General features: G+C 42.2%; 1 protein-coding gene across 3 annotated transcripts in view; it reads left to right on the forward strand.

Moving 5' to 3' along the window:
- The window catches only part of LOC115192268 (podocan), a 31,224-nt gene extending 13,846 nt beyond the window's left edge, over window positions 1-17,378 (forward strand). For all 3 annotated transcript variants that reach the window (XM_029750576.1, XM_029750577.1, XM_029750578.1), the window contains 9 exons: window positions 3,839-3,903; window positions 5,458-5,567; window positions 5,860-6,016; window positions 9,463-9,578; window positions 10,671-10,884; window positions 11,158-11,362; window positions 13,164-13,402; window positions 13,578-13,726; window positions 16,019-17,378. In XM_029750576.1, the coding sequence (XP_029606436.1) occupies window positions 3,839-3,903; window positions 5,458-5,567; window positions 5,860-6,016; window positions 9,463-9,578; window positions 10,671-10,884; window positions 11,158-11,362; window positions 13,164-13,402; window positions 13,578-13,726; window positions 16,019-16,205 (1,442 nt within the window). In that variant the 3' untranslated portion in view covers window positions 16,206-17,378. The remainder of the gene's footprint in view (window positions 1-3,838; window positions 3,904-5,457; window positions 5,568-5,859; window positions 6,017-9,462; window positions 9,579-10,670; window positions 10,885-11,157; window positions 11,363-13,163; window positions 13,403-13,577; window positions 13,727-16,018) is intronic.
- The last annotated feature ends 3,323 nt before the right edge of the window (window positions 17,379-20,701 follow it).

Raw genomic sequence — 20,701 nt, forward strand, 5'->3', positions numbered from 1 at the left:
ATTTTTACAAATAATTTGCCACTGGTCATACACGAAGCTAGAATGACTATGTATGCGGATGATTCCACACTCTACATGTCCGCACCCAAAGCCAGTGAGCTCAATGAAATTCTAAATAAGGAGTTACAGTCAGTTTCAGAATGGTTGTTTAATAATAAACTGGTCTTAAATACATCTAAAGCTTAAAGCATTGGATTTGGTTTATAACATTCTCTAAGACCTACACCTCAACAGGAGTTATACATAAAGGGTGTGACCATTGAGCAAGTTGAGGAAAGTAAACTCCTAGGTATAACATTGGATTGACGAGAGATTAACTGGTTCTCCTAGTTTCTATGAGAATTATTACTGTATCAAAAATAACATGAATTCCCATACATCTCCAATTACACAAATGGTAAAATTGCATTTAAACTGATTAAAAAACAAACACACGCACACACAGACACTCTCTAACGCACACATTGTTTTTGTTGTTGTATTGTTTGTATTATTTGTTGTTGCATTATTTGTATATTGTTGTATTTAAAATTTGTGTGACATTCCTTGTCTATTATTGTATCATTCTTTTGTGTTTTTTTGTGGACCCCAGGAAGAGTAGCTGCTGCAAAAGCTAATGGGGATCCAAATAAACAAATAAGTCAGTGCATTCAACTAATGTAGATAAACAACCACATGTAAAAAGCACATGGCCAATTGCAACCATCAAAGGCTTGCAAACTATTACGGACTACAAAGGGAAGCCCAGCCGCGAGCTGCCCAGTGACATGAGCCTACCAGACAAGCTAAATTACTTCTATGCGCTCTTTGAGGCAAGCAAAAACACTGAAGCATGCATGAGAGCATCAGCTGTTCAGGAAGACTGTGTGATCACGTTCTCCACAGTCCAATGTGAGTAAGACCTTTAAACAGCTCAACACTCACAAGGCCACAGGGCCAGACGGATTACCAGGACGTGTACTCAGAGCATGCGCTGGCAAGTGTCTTCAATGACATTTTCAACCTGTCCCTGACGGAGTCTGTAATAAATACATACAGTGGGGCAAAAAAGTATTTAGTCAGCCACCAATTGTGAAAGTTCTCCGACTTAAAAAGATGAGAGAGGCCTGTAATTTTCATCATAGGTACACGTCAACTATGACAGACAAAATCAGCAAAAAAATCCAGAAAATCACATTGTAGGATTTTTTTATGAATTTATTTGCAAATTATGGTGGAAAATAAGTATTTGGTCACCTACAAACAAGCAAGATTTCTGGCTCTCACAAACCTGTAACTTCTTCTTTAAGAGGCTCCTCTGTCCTCCACTCGTTACCTGTATTAATGGCACCTGTTTGAACTTGTTATCAGTATAAAAGACACCTGTCCACAACCTCGAACAGTCACACTCCAAATTCCACTATGGCCAAGACCAAAGAGCTGTCAAAGGACACCAGAAACAAAATTGTAGACCTGCACCAGGCTGGGAAGACTGAATCTGCAATAGGTAAGCAGCTTGGTTTGAAGAAATCAACTGTGGGAGCAATTATTAGGAAATGGAAGACATACAAGACCACTGATAATCTCCCTCGATCTGGGGCTCCACGCAAGATCTCACCCCGTGGGGTCAAAATGATCACAAGAACGGTGAGCAAAAATCCCAGAAGCACACGGGGGGACCTAGTGAATGACCTGCAGAGAGCTGGGACCAAAGTAACAAAGCCTACCATCAGTAACACACTACGCCGCCAGGGACTCAAATCCTGCAGTGCCAGACGTGTCCCCCTGCTTAAGCCAGTACATGTCCAGGCCCGTCTGAAGTTTGCTAGAGAGCATTTGGATGATCCAGAAGAGGATTGTGAGAATGTCATATGGTCAGATGAAACCAAAATATAACTTTTTGGTAAAAACTCAACTCGTCGTGTTTGGAGGACATAGAATGCTGAGTTGCATCCAAAGAACACCATACCTACTGTGAAGCATGGGGGTGGAAACATCATGCCTTGGGGCTGTTTTTCTGCAAAGGGGCCAGGACGACTGATCCGTGTAAAGGAAAGAATGAATGGGGCCATGTATCGTGAGATTTTGAGTGAAAACCTCCTTCCATCAGCAAGGGCATTGAAGATGAAACGTGGCTGGGTCTTTCAGCATGACAATGATCCCAAACACACCGCCCGGGCAATGAAGGAGTGGCTTCGTAAGAAGCATTTCAAGGTCCTGGAGTAGCCTAGCCAGTCTCCAGATCTCAACCCCATAGAAAATCTTTGGAGGGAGTTGAAAGTCCGTGTTGCCCAGCGACAGCCCCAAAACATCACTGCTCTAGAGGAGATCTGCATGGAGGAATGGGCCAAAATCCCAGCAACAGTGTGTGAAAACCTGGTGAAGACTTACAGAAAACGTTTGACCTGTGTCATTGCCAACAAAGGGTATATAACAAAGTATTGAGATAAACTTTTGTTATTGACCAAATACTTATTTTCCACCATAATTTGGAAATAAATTCATAAAAAATCCTACAATGTGATTTTCTGGATTTTTTTTCTCATTTTGTCTGTCATAGTTGACGTGTACCTATGATGAAAATTACAGGCCTCTCTCATCTTTTTAAGTGGGAGAACTTGCACAATTGGTGGCTGACTAAATACTTTTTTGCCCCACTGTATTTCAAGCAGACCACCATAGTACCTGTGTCCAAGAACGCCAAGGTAACCTGCCTAAATTATTGCTGACCCGTAGCACTCACGTCTGTAGCCATGAAGTGCTTTGAAAGGCTGGTCATGGCTCACATCAACACCATCAGAAACCCTAGATCCACTCCAATCGCATACTGCCCCACTGTGTGGCCAAGCATGACTCAAACACCATCATTAAGTTTGCCGACGACACAACGGTGGTAGGCTTGATCAACGACAACGATGAGACAGCCTATAGGGAGAAGGTCAGAGACCTGGCAGGGTGGTGCCAGGAGAACAACCTCTCCCTCAACGTGATCAAGACAATGGAGCTGATCGTGGACTACAGGAAAAGGAGGGCCGAGTACACCCCCATTCACATCGACGGGACTGTAGTGGAGCAGGACGAGAGCTTCAAGTTCCTTGGTGTTCACATCACCAACAATCTATCATGGTCCAAACACACCAAGACAGTCGTAAAGAGGGCACGACAACACCTATTCCCCCTCAGGAGACTGAAAAGATTTAGCATGGGTCCTCAGATCCTCAAAAAGTTCTACAGCTGCACCATCGAGAGCATCCTGACATATTGGTGTGGCTGGCTACCAGGTTAAGCGAGCAGTGTGTCAAGAAGCCTTGTGGCTTAGCAGGTTTGTGTTTCGGAAGACGCATGGCTCTCGACATTAGCCTCTACCGAGTCCGTAAGGGAGTTGCAGCAATGGGAAAAGACTGCAACTACCGATTGGATATCACGAAATTGGGGAGAAAAAGGGGGTTAAGGGCTTGTAAGTAAGCATTTCATGGTAAGGTCTACACCTGTTATATTCGGCGCATGTGACAAATTGGATTTGATTTATTAATCTGGCTAAGAGACTGCCCACTGGGCACAGACGTCAATTCTAAATCTATTCCACGTAGGTTCAATGCAATTTCATTGAAATTACATGGAAACAACATTGATTCAACCAGTGTGTGGGCTCTAGTTCTTCTAGATCCACTCCATTAATAATGTATACCTAATTAAAATGATGATTACTGTTTTATTTTCTCTTATATGCTGTCCAGGTCTATTCACTAAAACGAATCAGTCTGATCTTTATTTTCTGTGTTGTATATGTTTTTAGGCTGAATAACATTTTCCATGTTCTATTTTTCTTGTATGTCTGTGTTTGTGTGTGTGTATTCAGGCCTTGAAGATGAAGGATTTACAGTGCTGGAACAACTGAGTTACTTGTACTTGGCCAATAACAAGGTGATTAATTCTAAACACAGCCGTAAACATAGACCTTACACATTCAACAAATCAACACATCACTATTCTTCCATCATTGCGACATAACTTGAACCAGGGGAATATGGTTCCATGTAAACATTTTTCAGTACATGTTTTCACTTGTGGTAGTCATTAATATATAATTAGTTCTCCCAGTAGTGAGTAGCATACAGTATAGTGTGCTGTGCTCATTAAAAGTACTGCTAGGTCATCATGGAGCTCTCTGAAACCATCTTCACACCTTTATTTGGTTCTACTCCTATTGGAATCCTAATTTTAAAAACATGATGGATGGTCTTAAGGTTGAGACAACCGAAGTCCTGCATCCACAAGAATTCAGCAATACAGATATGTAATGACTCAGGCTAAAGCCATAACACAGTGTCTCTCTTCAAAGAGTAGAGCCGCACTGGTTTGAGTGTGTCAAGAACTGCAACATGGCTGGGTTTTTCATGCTCAACAGTTTCCCGTGTGTATAGAATGGTCCACTTTTCAACCATGATTACTACAGTTTTAGATAGCTGGCTGCTAGACAAACTTACCAGTCAACATGGGCTAATTTAGTGACTGTCAGTGACTGACATAACAAAAGAAAAACTGCTGATGCACAACCACATTTTAGAAATTGCACCTTGTGTATTCTACTATTGTCACTCTCAACAGTACGTTGAGACCCCGACTTGTATTTTTTGGTTCTAGAATGAACATTTTCCCTCTCCTTCCCTACTTGGATCTTCAACCTTGGATCTCTTATTCTTAGTGCGTCAGAGTACAATTCTGCGTGAAATTTATATTATATTATTTTCTATTCTATTTTGTTATGATGCTGTATCCTTGCCAGCCGTGCTGCTGTTGCCAGCAGGAGAGGTGGTAGACAGTGAACCAAGCTTCAAAGACACCCATGTTACTTTAATCCATAAACCATGTTGAAAAGGGGACAGATAGAATATAATGCTATGTAACGCTTCACTCTTAGAAAGAAAGGTGCTATCTAGAACCTAAAAGGGTTCTTATGAGAACCCTTTGAAGAACACTTGTTGGTTCCAGGTAGAACCCTTTTGGTTCCAAGTAGGGCCATTTTGGGTTAAATGTAGAACTCTTTCCACAGAGGTTATATCTGCAACCAAAATGGTTCTACCTGGAACCAAAAAGAGTTGTTCTTGGAACGAAAAAGGGTTCTCCTATGGGGGCAGCCAAATAACCCTTTTGAAACCAAGAGTGTCAAGTTAAGCTCGCTACCACTGTAGTAGTTTCTCCTATTTCTCCTGTCATAGCCATTTCAAGCAATGCAGAAACTCCCTCTTGGAATAATTTGGGAGGGAAACAGTTATGAAATGTACTGAAATGTTCATTTGTTTTGACTCATCCGTCAATGTTCCAAGGTCAATTGAGAATGATTGTCTGTGTGGCGTAAATTACCCCTCACTGCCAGCACATACAGGTCATTTTGTGGTCAGTACAACAGGAGAAAACAAAAGAAGAGAGTAACATAATACCTCTCTCTCTCTTTCCCTCTGTTTTTTTCCCTGCCAGCTCACCACAGCACCCAAACACCTGCCTCCCTCACTGGTCAGTGCTGATTTCGCCGCTAATTTGCTCACGAAGATCTACCCATACACATTTGGTCAGAAGCCAGGACTGAAGTAAGCGGTCAATGTCTGTGTATGTATGTATATATGTGTGTGTGTGTGTGTGTGTGTGTGTGTGTGCGTGTGTGTGTGTGTGTGAGAGAGAGGGTGAGCAGGTAGGTAGTTGGTTGGGCATAGGAGGATTACATTTTCACAGTAAAAACATCTTATGTTGCTGTAGGTGTTATATTGCATTTAATTACTTTGCTTCGTTCATAAAAAAGCATATCACCCATCGCTTATCTTTCCCCTTTGCTCCACTCCAGACCACTATTTTCATGCATTCCCCATGTCCTAACCACCCCAGGTCAGTGTATCTCCATGACAACAAGCTGACAGATGCAGGGCTACCTGAGAACATGTTTAACAATTCTGACAGCCTGGAGGTTCTCATCATGTCCAGTAACTTCCTCCGCTACGTCCCTAGGAGCCTGCCCTCCTCCATCTACCGCCTCCATCTGAAGGTGAGCTTGTGAAATCAAGTTGAGTAGCTACAGCCCTCACACAATAACAACCTATTCTAAGAGCTCACTCCCCATTCATACGGCCAAGTTGATCTCTGTTTATAAACTGTCTAGATATTCCCATGTAAGTACTCTAATATCTAACAAATGCATAAAAAAACTTGATTTATATACAGGGTTGTGTAGCTTACTTTCTAAATGTAATCAGTTACTAGTTACCTGTCAAATTGTAATCAGTATTAACTTTTGGATTACTTTCAGTTACTTTTTGATTACTTTTCCCTTAGCCTTTAAAAGCCATTAGAAAAAGACTAAAAGGAATATGACCAATTGAATGACATCTATATCTATGTTATAGTTCATGTAGCTGGCCATCAATGGATGTTGCCTTGAGAAATGTAACCACTCTCAGATTAATAGACAGAGCTATGGATGCAAGGACTGACCATCCATGATATCAAAAACATTTTTAAACATGTTTTGAGTCTATACAGTGTTTGTTTACATTTACAATGTTTACTAACATTGAAGAAAAACAAGCTTATATTTTGGGTTCTCATGGGGTGTGACAGTAGAACTAAGCTCATGAGGCATTTATAAGTTATATTCTTCAAGAATCAATGGGTACAATATATATTATTCATTTATAAATCCAAAAATGGATGTAGCAACTACAGATTGCCCCTTTAAGTTTATCAAAAGTACAGAAGTTTGAGCATGTGTCCGTTAGGCCTATGGATTTTTTTATTTATTAGCACGAATTAGATTGAGCAATAAAAGCCCCACTCGTGGTCTTCTTAAATTAAACTTGTTTTTGACAGTATGGAGCACAATACCACAGAGTAGTTTAGAAGGTAACTCCCTCTGGCACGTCCTGACCAGTAAAAGCAGTTATTTGTCATTGTAGTTTGGTCAGGGCGTGGCAGGGGGGTGTTTGTTTTGTGTGTTTTTGGTTTAGATTCTATGTTTTCTATTTCTATGTTTAAATCTAGTTTTCTATTTCTATGTTGGGTTTTTGGCAATGACCTCCAATTAGAGGCAGCTGGTTGTCGTTGTCTCTAATTGGAGGCCATATTTAGTTGTGTTTGTTTCACTTGTGTTTTGTGGGTGGTTATTTTCTGTATAGCCTGGGAGCCTTATGGAACTGTTTTCGTCGTTTGTTTATTTTGTTTAAGTGTTTTCTTTAATAAATTAAGAAGATGAGCACTTTACCCGCTGCGCCTTGGTCCAATCCTTACGACGCCTATGACACCCTCAAACGTATATTACATAGGCTGGGATCTGAACAATGCAGTTGTTGCAAGAGCACATTTTTCACTGGTCGCAAAAACAATGATTGATAGGTATCTTAAACTTCTTCAATTAAACTATTATTCAGTTAAAATACACATACAGTGCTGTGAAAAATAATTAGCCCTTTTTCGAATTTTCTCTACCTTTACATATCTTAGAATATTTGAATGTTATCAGATCTTCAACCAAAACCTAATATAACATAAAGGGAACCTGAGTGAACAAATAACACAACAATTACATACTTATTTCATTTATTTCATAAACAAAGTTATGCAACACCCTTTTGCTGCAATGACTCCGAGACACTTCCTGTAGTTATTGATCAGTCTCTCCTGTCGCTGTGGAGGAATTTTGGCCCACTCTTCCATGCAAAACTGCTTTAACTCAGCGACTGCTCGTTTCAAGTCTTGCCACAATATCTCAATTGGGATTATGTCTGGACTTTAACCAGGTATTTTAAAATAAAAAAAATAAAAATATTTCACCTTTATTTAACCAGGTAGGCTAGTTGAGAACAAGTTCTCATTTGCAACTGCGACCTGGCCAAGATAAAGCGTAGCAATTCGACACATACAACAACACAGAGTTCCACATGGAATAAACAAAACATACAGTCAATAATACAGTAGAACAAAAGAAAACAAAAATTCTATATACAGTGAGTGCTGAGGTAAGTGAGGTAAGTTAAGGCAATAAATAGGCCATGGTGGCGAAGTAATTCCAATATAGCAATTAAACACTGGAATGGTAGATGTGCAGAAGATGAATGTGCAAGTAGAGATACTGGGGTGCAAAGGAGCAAGATAAATAAATAAATACAGTATGGGGATGAGGTAGGTAGATAGATGGGCTGTTTACAGATGGGCTATGTACAGGTGCAGTGATCTGTGAGCTGCTCTGACAGTTGGTGCTTAAAGCTAGTGAGGGAGATATGAGTCTCCAGCTTCAGAGATTTTTGAAGTTCGTTCCAGTCATTGGCAGCAGAGAACTGGAAGGAAAGGGGGCCAAAGGAGGAATTAGCTTTGGGGGTGACCAGTGAGATATACCTGCTGGAGCGCGTGCTACGAGTGGGTGCTGCTATGGTGACCAGTGAGCTGAGATAAGGCGGAGCTTTACCTAGCAGAGACTTGTAGATAACCTATAGCCAGTGGGTTTGGCGACGAGTATGAAGCGAGGGCCAACCAACGAGAGCGTACAGGTCGCAATGGTGGGTTGTGTATGGGGCTTTGGTGACAAAACGGATGGCACTGTCATAGACTGCATCCAGTTTGTTGAGTAGAGTGTTGGAGGCTATTTTATAGATGACATCACCAAAGTCGAGGATCGGTAGGATGGTCAGTTGAGTGTAAGGGGGCAATTACTTTTTCATTTTTTTGTTATTTGTAAACTCAGGTTCCCCTTATCTAATATTAGGTTTTGTTTGAAGATCTGATAACATTCAGTATCAAAAATAGGCAAAAATAGAGAAAAGGGGGCAAATACTTTTTCACGGCACTGTATACATTTGTGAACAGCCCTCCACAACAACCACAATCCGTAACGTGCCAAGAGCTAAATGAGTGAGCAGCTCTATGATTCACATCAATGCGCTATGTAGATATAAATAATAAGTGATATCCATATCGCCCATAGGTTGCACCACTTCTGTCGTCCATACCGTCAACTTTATTCAAGTTGGACAATCTTTAGATGCCGACAGCAGTCGCACCATTGCAAGACATGGCTTGGGCTGTAGCCTACCCGAAAGCCCATTCCTGCTCTTTTTCCGCGATTCATCAAACGCATTTGGTGTGTCATCATAGTGGTCTCTGACTTGTGGTGACTCTCTCATGCGGAACAAACTTAAGCCTTTTTTCAATGATGATTTGAATGTCATTGAGAAAACAGAAAGGTGTAAACTTTGTTTTTTGCAAACATCCTTTCTGAATTTAAAAGTTATCCTAGAAGTCAGAATATTTTATATATTTACATTTTTTCAAAAGTATCTGTAATCTGATTGCAATATTTTTGCTGGTAACATAACAGGTTAGTTACTGTTTGTTTTTTGTAATCCATTACATGTAACGGATTACATGCAATCCATTACTCCCTATCTGTGATACTGATATGTGATGCTTGATTGGGTGTATGTGCTTCTTCTTGGTTAACAGAGTAACAAGCTGGAGAAGATCCCGTCAGGAGTTTTTGATAGCCTGACCCAGCTCAGAGAGCTCTACCTACAGAACAACTTGCTCAGCAATGAAGGCATGGACAACGAGACCTTCAGGTAATGTAGTAGTACTGTAGTAGTATTCTAGTATTACTGTAGTACTATTTTAAAAGTACTGTAATAGCATTTTCGCTACACTCGTAATACCATCTGCTAACCATGTGTATGTGACCAATACAATTTGATTTGATTTAGTACAGCATGGATGATAAGACCTTCCGGTACTGGAGGACCTGTTACTATCAATTTGTACTATAATAAGACACACTAACAAATAAAACACACTCAACAGAGAGCCATTCAGTCCAGCTGTCTTCTTCTATTCTTCCTCTTCTTCTAAGTTGATTTGATATATCTGAGGCCACCTGTTACATTAAAACTGAGGGTATTGATTCAAAACAAAGACCTATACTGTAGACTTTACAACACAGGCAAATATAAGGCATGGACAATGAGACCTTCACGTACTGTAGTAGGAAGAGTGTGTCGGGTGTTCTTGAATACTCCACAAACAATTCATTGGATCTTATAACCAATGTTTCAGTCAATAGATAAGACTTTCACCAGGGTTCTTTTTTTAAATATACTTTAACTGCGAACTACAAACGACTCTCTTTTTACTGTAGGACACTCAGACACACAATCACGCTCGACAGAGTCGATTCGATATATCCAAGGTTGAACGCTATCACTGTTGCCCGTTATGTGTCAATGGTTATTACAGAGTGCATCAATTCAAAACAAAGACCTATAGACTTGACAACACGGCAAACTCTGAGAAGGTACATAAGGGAATGGTGAGTTGAGTGTCCACTTGTTACTTTCGATGTATGACTATTGATCTCATGTTCAGTTCAGCGAGAGAATGTGAGAGAATAAAGTGGTGTGAGTGAGTGAGAGAGAGAGAGAAGAGAAAGAGAGAAGCCAGTGGTGAGAGATTTGGTTGAACTGGTTCATTCTGAGAAAATGTCAAAATGGGAGAGAAAAGGGAGATTTGTCTATTCATGGAAAGATAAGATGACGCTTAAAGATAAAGTGATGACCTAACTTCACATCTCCTGTATCAAATATAATGTCACCCTCTCCTCTCCTCTCCTCTCCTCTCCTCTCCTCTCCTCTCCTCTCCTCTCCTCTCCTCTCCTCTCTCAGCCAGTTGACCAGTCTGGAGTACCTGGACCTGTCCAACAACAACCTGAGTGTGGTTCCTCACGGTCTGCCCCGGGGTCTGATATTGCTACACCTGGAGAGGAACAGTATCCACAGTATCCCTGGCGATGCTCTCACAGCCTGTCGTAAACTTGAGTACCTACTGCTGCACAACAACCAGCTCCACTCCCAATCCATACACCATGCTGCATTCCAGGTAGGCGCTGCAGAATACTTGGGATACTTCAATCTTATATATAGGGCTATAGTACATACTGGGGATAGTTGAATCACCACAGGTGTATACGGCTTGAAGGACCATGAAAAATATTCTAAATATAAAGCCTGATCTGGGCTCAATTGTTTTGACACCATGATTATGATTATCTTTTTGTCTGTTAAATGAGCAATGAGAAATCTAAAATGTGCTATGAAATGCCATTAGAATTACATGACAATGTTCACATAAAGAGTTTTCTCTTCCCCACAGGGCCTGAAGAAGCTACACACCCTCCACATGTACAACAACCAGCTGGAGCGTGTCCCCAGGGCTCTGCCCCGCCGAGCCAAGACTCTCATGCTGCTTCACAACACTATCAACGTGATTGAACGCAACGACTTGGTCTTTCTCTATTCCCTGACCGAGCTCAACCTCAGTTACAACCGCCTCACCAGCCCCAAGCTACACAGAGAAGGTAGACTGAACCACATATGGAGTATATGGAAATGTTTTGTTGTATTGTGTTTTGTTGTATTGTGTTGTACTTTGCTCTGCTGTCATCTACATGAATACTGTACATCTACAGTAGAACTATATGTGGTGTCACGCTGGTATGAATGATTCGGGAGACAGGCACAGGAATGCGTAATAATTTTTTAATATATTACCCAAATTACAGCGTGCCGTGTAAAGGCACGGGTACGAAGACCAAACAAACACTATACAAACACAGGGTAGAAACCCAAGACAAAAGAGCGAGGAGTACCTCGAATAAATAACACAAGCGCCCAATGATTAACCCACGGGACAAGACCCGTAATCATTTGCGCAATCCACAATGGCCGAAAGCCAAAACACACAGCACAGGTACTCACACGCACCAACGGACATTGTAACAATAATCGACTGCACCATGGTGAACAAAGGGAACATATATACAAGTACAAGGTTAGTCAAGGTAATTGCGGTAATATGTACATGTAGGTAGAGGTAAAGTGACTATGCATAGATAATAAACAGAGAGTAGGAGCAGGGGGACAATGCAAATAGTCCGGAGAGCCATTTGATTAGCTGTTCAGGAGTCTTATGGCTTGGGGGTAGAAGCTGTTAAGAAGCCTTTTGGACCTAGACTTGGCGCTCCGGTACCACTTGCCGTGCGGTAGCAGAGAGAACAGTCTATGACTAGGGTGGCTGGTCTTTGGCAATTTTTATGGCCTTCCTCTGACACCGCCTGGTATAGAGGTTCTGGGTGGCAGGAAGCTTGGCCCCAGTGATGTACTGGGCCATGCGCACTACCCTCTGTAGTGCCTTCCGGTCAGAGGCTGAGCAGTTGCCATACCAGGCGGTGATGCAACCAGTCAGGATGCTCTCGATGGTGCAGCTGTAGAACCTTTTGAGGATCTGAGGACCCATGCCAAATCTTTTCAGTCTCATGAAGGGGAATAGGCGTTGTCGTGCCCTCTTCACAACTGTCTTGGTGTGTTTGGACCATGTTGGTTTGTTGGTGATGTGGCTCTTGCACACATATTGTCACAATCGTCGTTGGAAGCATACTCGGACCAAAGCGCAGCGTGATCTTGGTTCCACATATTTTATTTAAGTGAAACGCACAAAACAACAAAGAATAGACGATACGTGACGCTCAAGCAGTGATCATAGGCAACTACACAGAAACAAGATCCCACAAAACACAGTGGGGAAAACGGCTGCCTAAATATGATCCCCAATCAGAGACAATGATAAACAGCTGCCTCTGATTGGGAACCATACCAGGCCAACATAGAAATAAATAACCTAGACTAGAACACCCCCCCTAGGCACACCCCGACCTAACCAAAATAGAGAATAAAAAGGCTCTCTATGGTCAGGGTGTCACACATATCATGTTTGTGATGAACTGTTAAGTACTTCTGTCTATATTTGTTTTATTTAACTAGGCAAGTCAGTTAAGAACAAATTCTTATTTAAAATGACGGCCTACCCCGGCCAAATCCTAACCCGGACAACACTGGGCCAATTGTGCGCCACCCTATGAGACTCCAATCACGGCCATTTGTGATACAGCCTAGAATCGAACCAGGGTCTGTAGTGACGCCTCTAGCACTGAGATGCAGTGCCTTAGACCGCTGTGCCATTCGGGAGCCCTATATGAAAATCTATATTTGGGCCTGCTGTATGACACAGTAAAGTTCTAACTACATATAACTACAATGTTTTTTGTATCTAATTTTTCTATTTTTACATATTGTAATGAGACCATGTTGATAATCATCCAGCCTTCAGAAAGCTGCGTCTACTGGTGACCTTGGATCTGTCAGGGAACGCCCTCCACTTCCTGCCCTTGGGCCTGCCCCGCTCCCTGCAGGTCCTGCGGGTGAAGGACAACCAGCTGAACTCCATACCAGAAGGGGCGCTGCAGGGCATGACCAAGCTCAGGGACATCAATCTCAGCCACAACCAGCTTAGACTCAACTCCATCTACCAGGGAGCATGGATGGAGCTCAGCGCTCTGACGGTGAGACTGGGTCTGGGTGGGGGGGGTTAACACAAGTAACACCTACAGGTTTTCTGTGTGATAAAGCTGGCTGCTGGCGCTGTCCTTCATTTGTTGGACCTGTTGTTTAGCACTCTAATGGTGTAAAGAGGGCTTTATAAATGCCGTGATTGATTTGATTGATGTGTTCCTCCAGACGTTGGACCTGTCCAGTAACCAGTTGTCCCATGTTCCATCTGACCTGCCTGAGTCTCTGGAGTACCTGTACCTGCAGTCCAACCACATCAGCACTGTCCCCGCCACCGCCTTTGATGGTACTCCAAACATCAAGGGCATCTTCCTACGGTGAGAGACTGGACACAAATGAACGAACGCACACTCAGAAACACACACACACACTGAACTGAACCCATTTCTTGGTTCAAACCCACAGCTCATGTGCGTACCAAATTCAATTGTGAGTACCAATCACTTACAGTACATATATGAACGAATACACTATCTCAAACCAGTATACACGCACTCTCACTTATGTTATTATAGAACAGTAATTAAACCGTCATTCAACTCCTGCCCCTCCCCATTAACTCCTAGATCCAGCAGAACACTCTCCTGTCCACTGTTCCATTCATGTCTGTAGCATTGTTTCTGAATGAGACATTTCTGGCCTTCTACTCAGCTCCTACAATCACTCCATTCATCCTCTGTTGTGAGTGTGTGACAAAGTCCTATTGATTGATGCCAAATCTAAGAGAGAGCCACATATCCCCTAGTCCACTGAGTCCCAGGCTGCCTCCAATGGCACCCAATTTACTATATAGTGCACTACTTTTGACCAGAGCCCTACTGAATAGTGCACTATACAGGGAATAGGGTGCCAATATCTGCCAGATATCTGGTTGATAGTTCCCTCTCTATCCTTACTTAAGTTTATTTTCCGTTTGGTTCCGACCTACTCTGCTCTGCTGTTTGTGTTTGTTTGTTTGTGTGCGCGCGGTCGTGAGTGTGTGTCTGTGTGTGTTGCGCTGTGCTGAGGAGACTGTTATGTAACGGATGCAGAGGAGGGAGCTGATGATGGAATAAGTTGTCTTTCTGCTCTGCTTCTGCGCTGACTGTACTCATTACAATCCCTTACACAGATACACTATGTGTATTACCCATCATGTGTTCTTGGATTGAAATTAACTCTCATCTGGTTAGGTTATGAAATGTAAATTATTTCAATGAATCAGGTATTTTACAAAGTTAAAGACATGGTTTCCTTTGTGTCGACATTCTTGGCTGTTTTCCTCTCTTGGAAGGAGGAATATATAACAGAACAGAACCCATGGTGGTAAAGTTTTAGGGATATTCCCCGCTGTGTCTAGATCTGTTTCTTGGCTTGTTGATGCTCCACGGCTTTTCCTATTAATTAAATTAAGTCAATGATTGGATTTCCAACTAAAACAGCTTGGCTCTGCCAAGTTGTTTTCTCTTAGTTTCCTTCGTCCTGTCCCCTTCTGACCTCTTCTTTGTCTGCAGGGCGGGCTGGGTCCCAACACTCTAAACCAGCAAAATCCTTGTCACCTCATCTACTTGTATCCTTTCCTTTTGCTACCACTGATCTGAATATTTACTAGTATATGTAGCTAGGTTAGTATCAGTTTCCATCATATTCATTTTTTTTACTTACATGTAGACTTTTCAGGTCAGTTTGGCCAGCGGTCAGTTTGGAATGTAAACCATCCAAGACTGTTGGGATGCTGCCATGAGTTTTTGTCGGTTTGGTTTTGAGGAGTCTAATTGATGCTTTATCGGATAATGAACTTTACAGATCCTGACCCCATCCTGCCCACTCTGTCTGTCTGGCCTGTTGGTCTCTTCATGCTGTGGGCTCAGCCTCAGCAGCTGCTGCAGTATCACAGCAGTTAGAAACGCTTGTTTTTCCACCAAATCCCTCCACATCTGGGAGCTGCTGGCCTGAGCCAATTACAGCCAATCTGGAATGCTGCATGGCCTCAGTGGAGGAGGGGAGGTGGATTTGTGTGTGAGTGTGTGCACATCTGTTTGAGTCTGTGTAGCCTATGCATGCATCTGTTTACATTGAGTGTGTGATATAAACGTGTGTGCGTATGTGAGTGTGCCCGCACATGCGTGAGTGTCTGGGTCAGATAGTGAGTGAATTACAAACTAAGATGGGTTGGATTCACTGACACTCAGAACGTCATAGATGAGCCCATTCTGAAGACAGTGGAAAATTGGCTTGATTCGGATAACATGGCCTTATTTCCCCTTGACGCAGTATAGGGAGTATCAGGGTGCTTACTAACTCAATAGAACTTTGAATGGAAGGCAAACTGATGAGTCATGGAAAGAATAGTATACAGGCACTCTAATTGGCTGCGTTACTGAATCTCAGCGTTTGATTTGGTTACAGCACATGTTGCGTTGTTCCTTACAGGACAATATCCACATCGGATTGGGTCTTATAATATGCTGGTTCAGATTCTAAGCACAACATCCTATCAGTTAGCAGCTCTTGCTGTGCTGGTTTACACATCAAACTCAAGCGTCTGCTCAGTCATCATCACATATTGCGAGTCTGTCTACTGACCTCAGCCTCCCGGCCCCCGGCCCTCTGCTCTGTCTCCCTCTCAGGTTCAACCATCTGTTAGCCCACTCTGTGAAGGAGAGCTCCTTCAAACACCTGACCAATCTGCAGGTGCTGGACATCGGCCACTCGAGCCACTCCAACCCCTCCGGAGCCTCCTTCAGACAAGAGGAAGAGGAGGAGGAAGAGATGGAGATGATGGAAGAGGAGGTGGGAGAAGGATTCACTTCATAAGTTCATCCCATGGACACACACAGCTCGAATGATCTAAAACCAAATGTTGCAGTTGTTTAGGCTGCAATCCCAAAGTCCTGTTCTTTTGAAAGTACAGAAAACTGTTTTTTTGTAATGGGTCAGGCTCAATTCTGAAATGTAAATTGAACTATGAATGGAAGCGCAAAGTGGTATTTTTTCCCATATAGTGGTGAATTGCCGATGCACATATCTCTGGTGCAGGATACCAGATAAAATTATATTTTTGTTTGTTCTTTTATTTTTCTGGGCTTTGCTTGTCTATGCAATGACAGATACGGTTGGATTTCTTTGCTTGAGTCTTTGTGTGCATTCCAAATGGCACCCTATTGAGTGCACAACTTTTGACCAGGACCCATAGGATTCTAGTCAAAAGTAATGCCCTATATAGGGAATAGTGTGCCATTTGGGACAGATACTTTGTCTCACCACCACTTTAGTGGAAGCAGAAAGGAAAAGACAGTCAGATCTGTCATATGTTGATCATACTGTGTGGGTCCCATCTCTGAACTTTACTGTGTGCTAGCTGTGTCACCTTACAAAGAAGATTATGTCAAGATTCTAAGTGTTTGTTGTCAGTTCTGAGCCTGTATTTATACTGTAAAGCATCTCAGACTAGGAGTGCTGATCTAGGATTAGGTCCTTCTCTTATTCATTATGGTCTAAAAGGCTAAACTGATCCTAGATCAGTATTCCTACTCTGAGATAGTTTGTGAGATAGTTTATTGGCCCTGGTTGTGACTGTGTGATGTAGTCTGGTAAGACAGTCTGGCTTTATGTAATTTTGTCATTCTTATATCATCGTTATTATGCCACAAGTTCTGTGACCGTGTTACAATCTCCTCGCTCTTAGACTACCATGAGCTTGTGTAATGCCTTGCTTTAATCCAGTCTTATTTTGCAAAGATGGCAAGTATTTGTATATGGTATCTGAAAAACTTATGCTATTAAATTAGTCACGTTGCTATGAACCAATGTATTCACCTTCAGATTTATACATATGGATTTCACACAGCAATAAATATCATGCATTAACAGGTTTCTGAGCACACAACAATATTAAGCGTGAAATGTATATAAAATGCCCTTTTTAAAGATTTATTTAAATTTTTTTGAGATGTCAGCGTAAAAATAAAAACATTGAGCAACTACAAATCATGACAGAAGTATAAAAACAGAGACAGTCCAGAACAGATGTTGAGATTGTGGTTTTGAACAACGTTCAAATGTTTCACAATACTTTTCAAGGGTCACATGTTGAAGGAATTCAACTATTAATTTTGTCTGTGTCAAAAATGGTAATCTATTTTCTATGGGGCCCTAGTCAAAAGTGATGCACTATAAGGAATAGTGTACCCTTTCAGACACAATAATAGAAATGGCTCAAATGACACCGGTCAATGAAGTCTGCCTCCAGTTTGCCTGTCTACTCAGCAGGAAATCTATAGACAAGGTATGTTCTTTATCCTCCTGCTATTTACCCTTATTCAGGGCCAACTTTAGCCTTTTGGGGGCCCTAAGTAAGATTTAGTTTGGGGGCCCCCCACCTCACAGCAAAACATTTTAGTGGCCCCCCACTTCACGGTGGAGAGACACATTTTAGTTCTGAATTTACTTTCCTGCAATTCTACCAGAGGTGGCACCACAGGTCCCAGAGTGGTGTGGTGAATTATTTTGCTGGGGCCCGTCGTTTTTCTTGATCTGATAACCTAACCAGGTAAAACTCCAGACCTTATATGGTATGACGTGATTAATCAGTTGTAAAAGGTTTAATACAGGCTATGATGGGACAAGCGCTTTCCTAATTACAGTGCCTTCTGAAAGTATTCACACCCCTTGACTTTTTCCACATTTTGTTGTGTTACAGCCTGAATTTAAAATAGATTAAATAGAGATTTTGTGTCACTGGCCTACGCACAATACCTAATAATATCAAAGTGGAATTATGTTTGTAGACATTTTTACAAATTAATAATAAATAAAAGGCTGAAATTAGTATAAGTATTCAACCCCTTTGTTATGGCAAGCCTAAATAAGTTGAAGAGTAAGAATGCGCTTAACAAGTCAAGTAAGTTGCATGGACCCACTCAAATCAAAGTGTATTTGTCACATACGTTGAATACAACAGGTATGGACCTTATCGTGAAATGCTTACTTACAAGCCCTTAACCAACAATGCAGTTCAAGAAATAGAGTTAAGAAAATATTTGCTAAATGAACTCAAGTAAAAAAAAAAAACACAATAAAATAACAATAACAAAGCTATATCAAATCAAATAAATGTTTATTGGTCACATACACATGGTTAGCAGATGTTATTGCGAGTGTAGCGAAATGCTTGTGCTTCTAGTTCCGACAGTGCAGCAATATATAACAAGTAATCTAACAGTTCCACAACAACTACCTAATACACACAAATCTAAGTAAAGAGATGGAATAACAATATGTACATATAAATAATGGATGGGCCATGACCGACCGGCATAGACGAGATGCAATAGATGGTATAAAATACAGTATATACATCTGGGATGAGTAGTGCAAGATGTGTAAACATCATTATTAAAGTGGCATTAATAGTGACTAGTGATCCATTTGTTAGGGTGGCCAATGATTTGAAGTCTGTATGTAGGCAGCAGCCTTTCTGTGTTAGTGATGGATGTTTAACAGTCTCATGGCCTTGAGAAAGAAGGTGTTTTTAAGTCTTTCAGTCCCAGCTTTGATGCACCTGTACTGACCTTGTCTTCTGGATGGTAGCGGGGTGAACAGGCAGTGGCTCGGGTGGTTGTTGTCCTTGATGATCTTTTTGGCCTTCCTGTGACATCGGGTGCTGTAGGTGTCCTGGAGGGCAGGTATTTTGCCCCTGATGATGCATTGTGCAGACCGCACCACCCTCTCCACAATCATCTCCTTTGTTTTGTTGACGTTGAGTGAGAGGTTGTTTTGCTGACACCACACTGCCAGGTCTCTGACCTCCTCCCTATAGGCTGCCTCATCATTTTTCTACGGCTGGCCTTGCTTTCCACCTGGCTACCCCTACCCCGGTCAACAGCCCTGCAACCCCCACAGCAACTTGCCCAAGCCTCCCCCATTTCTCTTTCACCCAGCTGATGTTCTGAAAGAGCTGCAAAATCTGGACCCCTACAAATCAGCCGGGCTAGACAATCTGGACCCTCTCTTTCTAAAATTATCCACCAAAATTGTTGCAACCCCTATTACTAAATTGTTCAACCTCTCTTTCGTATCGTCTGAGATCCCCAAAGATTGGAAAGCTGCCGCGGTCATCCCCCTCTTCAAAGGGGGAGACACTCTAGACCCAAACTGTTACAGACCTATATCTATCCTTTCTAAAGTCTTCGAAAGCCAAGTTAACAAACAGATCACCGACCATTTCGAATCCCACCGTACCTTCTCCGCTATGCAATCTGGTTTCCGAGCTGGTCATGGGTGCACCTCAACCACACTCAAGGTCCTAAACGATATCATAACCGCCATCGATAAGAGACAATACTGTGCAGCTGTATTCATCGACCTGGCCAAGGCTTTCGACTCTGTCAATCACCACATTCTCATCGGCAGACTTAATAGCCTTGGTTTCTCAAATGACTGCCTCGCCTGGTTCACCAACTACTTCTCAGACAGAGTTCAGTGTGTCAAATCGGAGGGCCTGTTGTCCGGACCTCTGGCAGTCTCTATGGGGGTGCCACAGGGTTAAATTCTCGGGCCGACTCTTTTCTCTGTATACATAAATGATGTCGCTCTTGCTGCTGGTGATTCTCTGATCCACCTCTACGCAGACGACACCATTTTGTATACCTCTGGCCCCTCTTTGGACACTGTGTTATCTAACCTCCAGACGAGCTTCAATGCCATACAACTCTCCTTCCGTGGCCTCCAACTGCTCTCAAATGCAAGTAAAACTAAATGCATGCTCTTCAACCAATCGCTGCCCACACCTGCCCGCCCGTCCAGCATCACTACTCTGGACGGTTCTGACTTAGAATATGTGGACAACTACAAATACCTAGGTGTCTGGTTGGACTGTAAACTCTCCTTCCAGACTCACATTAACATCTTTGGGATAGGGGGCGGTATTTCGACATCCGGATGAAAAGCGTGCCCAAAGTAAACTGCCTGCTACTCAGGCCCAGAAGCTAGGATATGCATATAATTGGTAGATTTGGATAGAAAACACTCTAAAATAATGTCTGTGAGTATAACAGAACCGAAATGGCAGGTGAAACCCCGAGGACAAACCATAAAAAAATTAAAATATTTCAGCATAACACTGATTTCAATGCCTGGCACTTTTATAATAGGGCGAAATCGTCCCCGATTGCAGTTCCTAGGGCTTCCACTAGATGTCAACAGTCTTTAGAAAGAGTTTCAGGCTGATTTTTGGAAAAATGAGGGAGAAGTTGTAGTGTTTCTAAGTGGCTCCCATTTTGGCTGTAGTGTTTCCAAGCGTATGGCCGAGA

Source organism: Salmo trutta, chromosome 4 (genome assembly GCF_901001165.1).
Source record: "Salmo trutta chromosome 4, fSalTru1.1, whole genome shotgun sequence".
Classification (NCBI taxonomy): Eukaryota; Metazoa; Chordata; class Actinopteri; order Salmoniformes; family Salmonidae; genus Salmo; species Salmo trutta.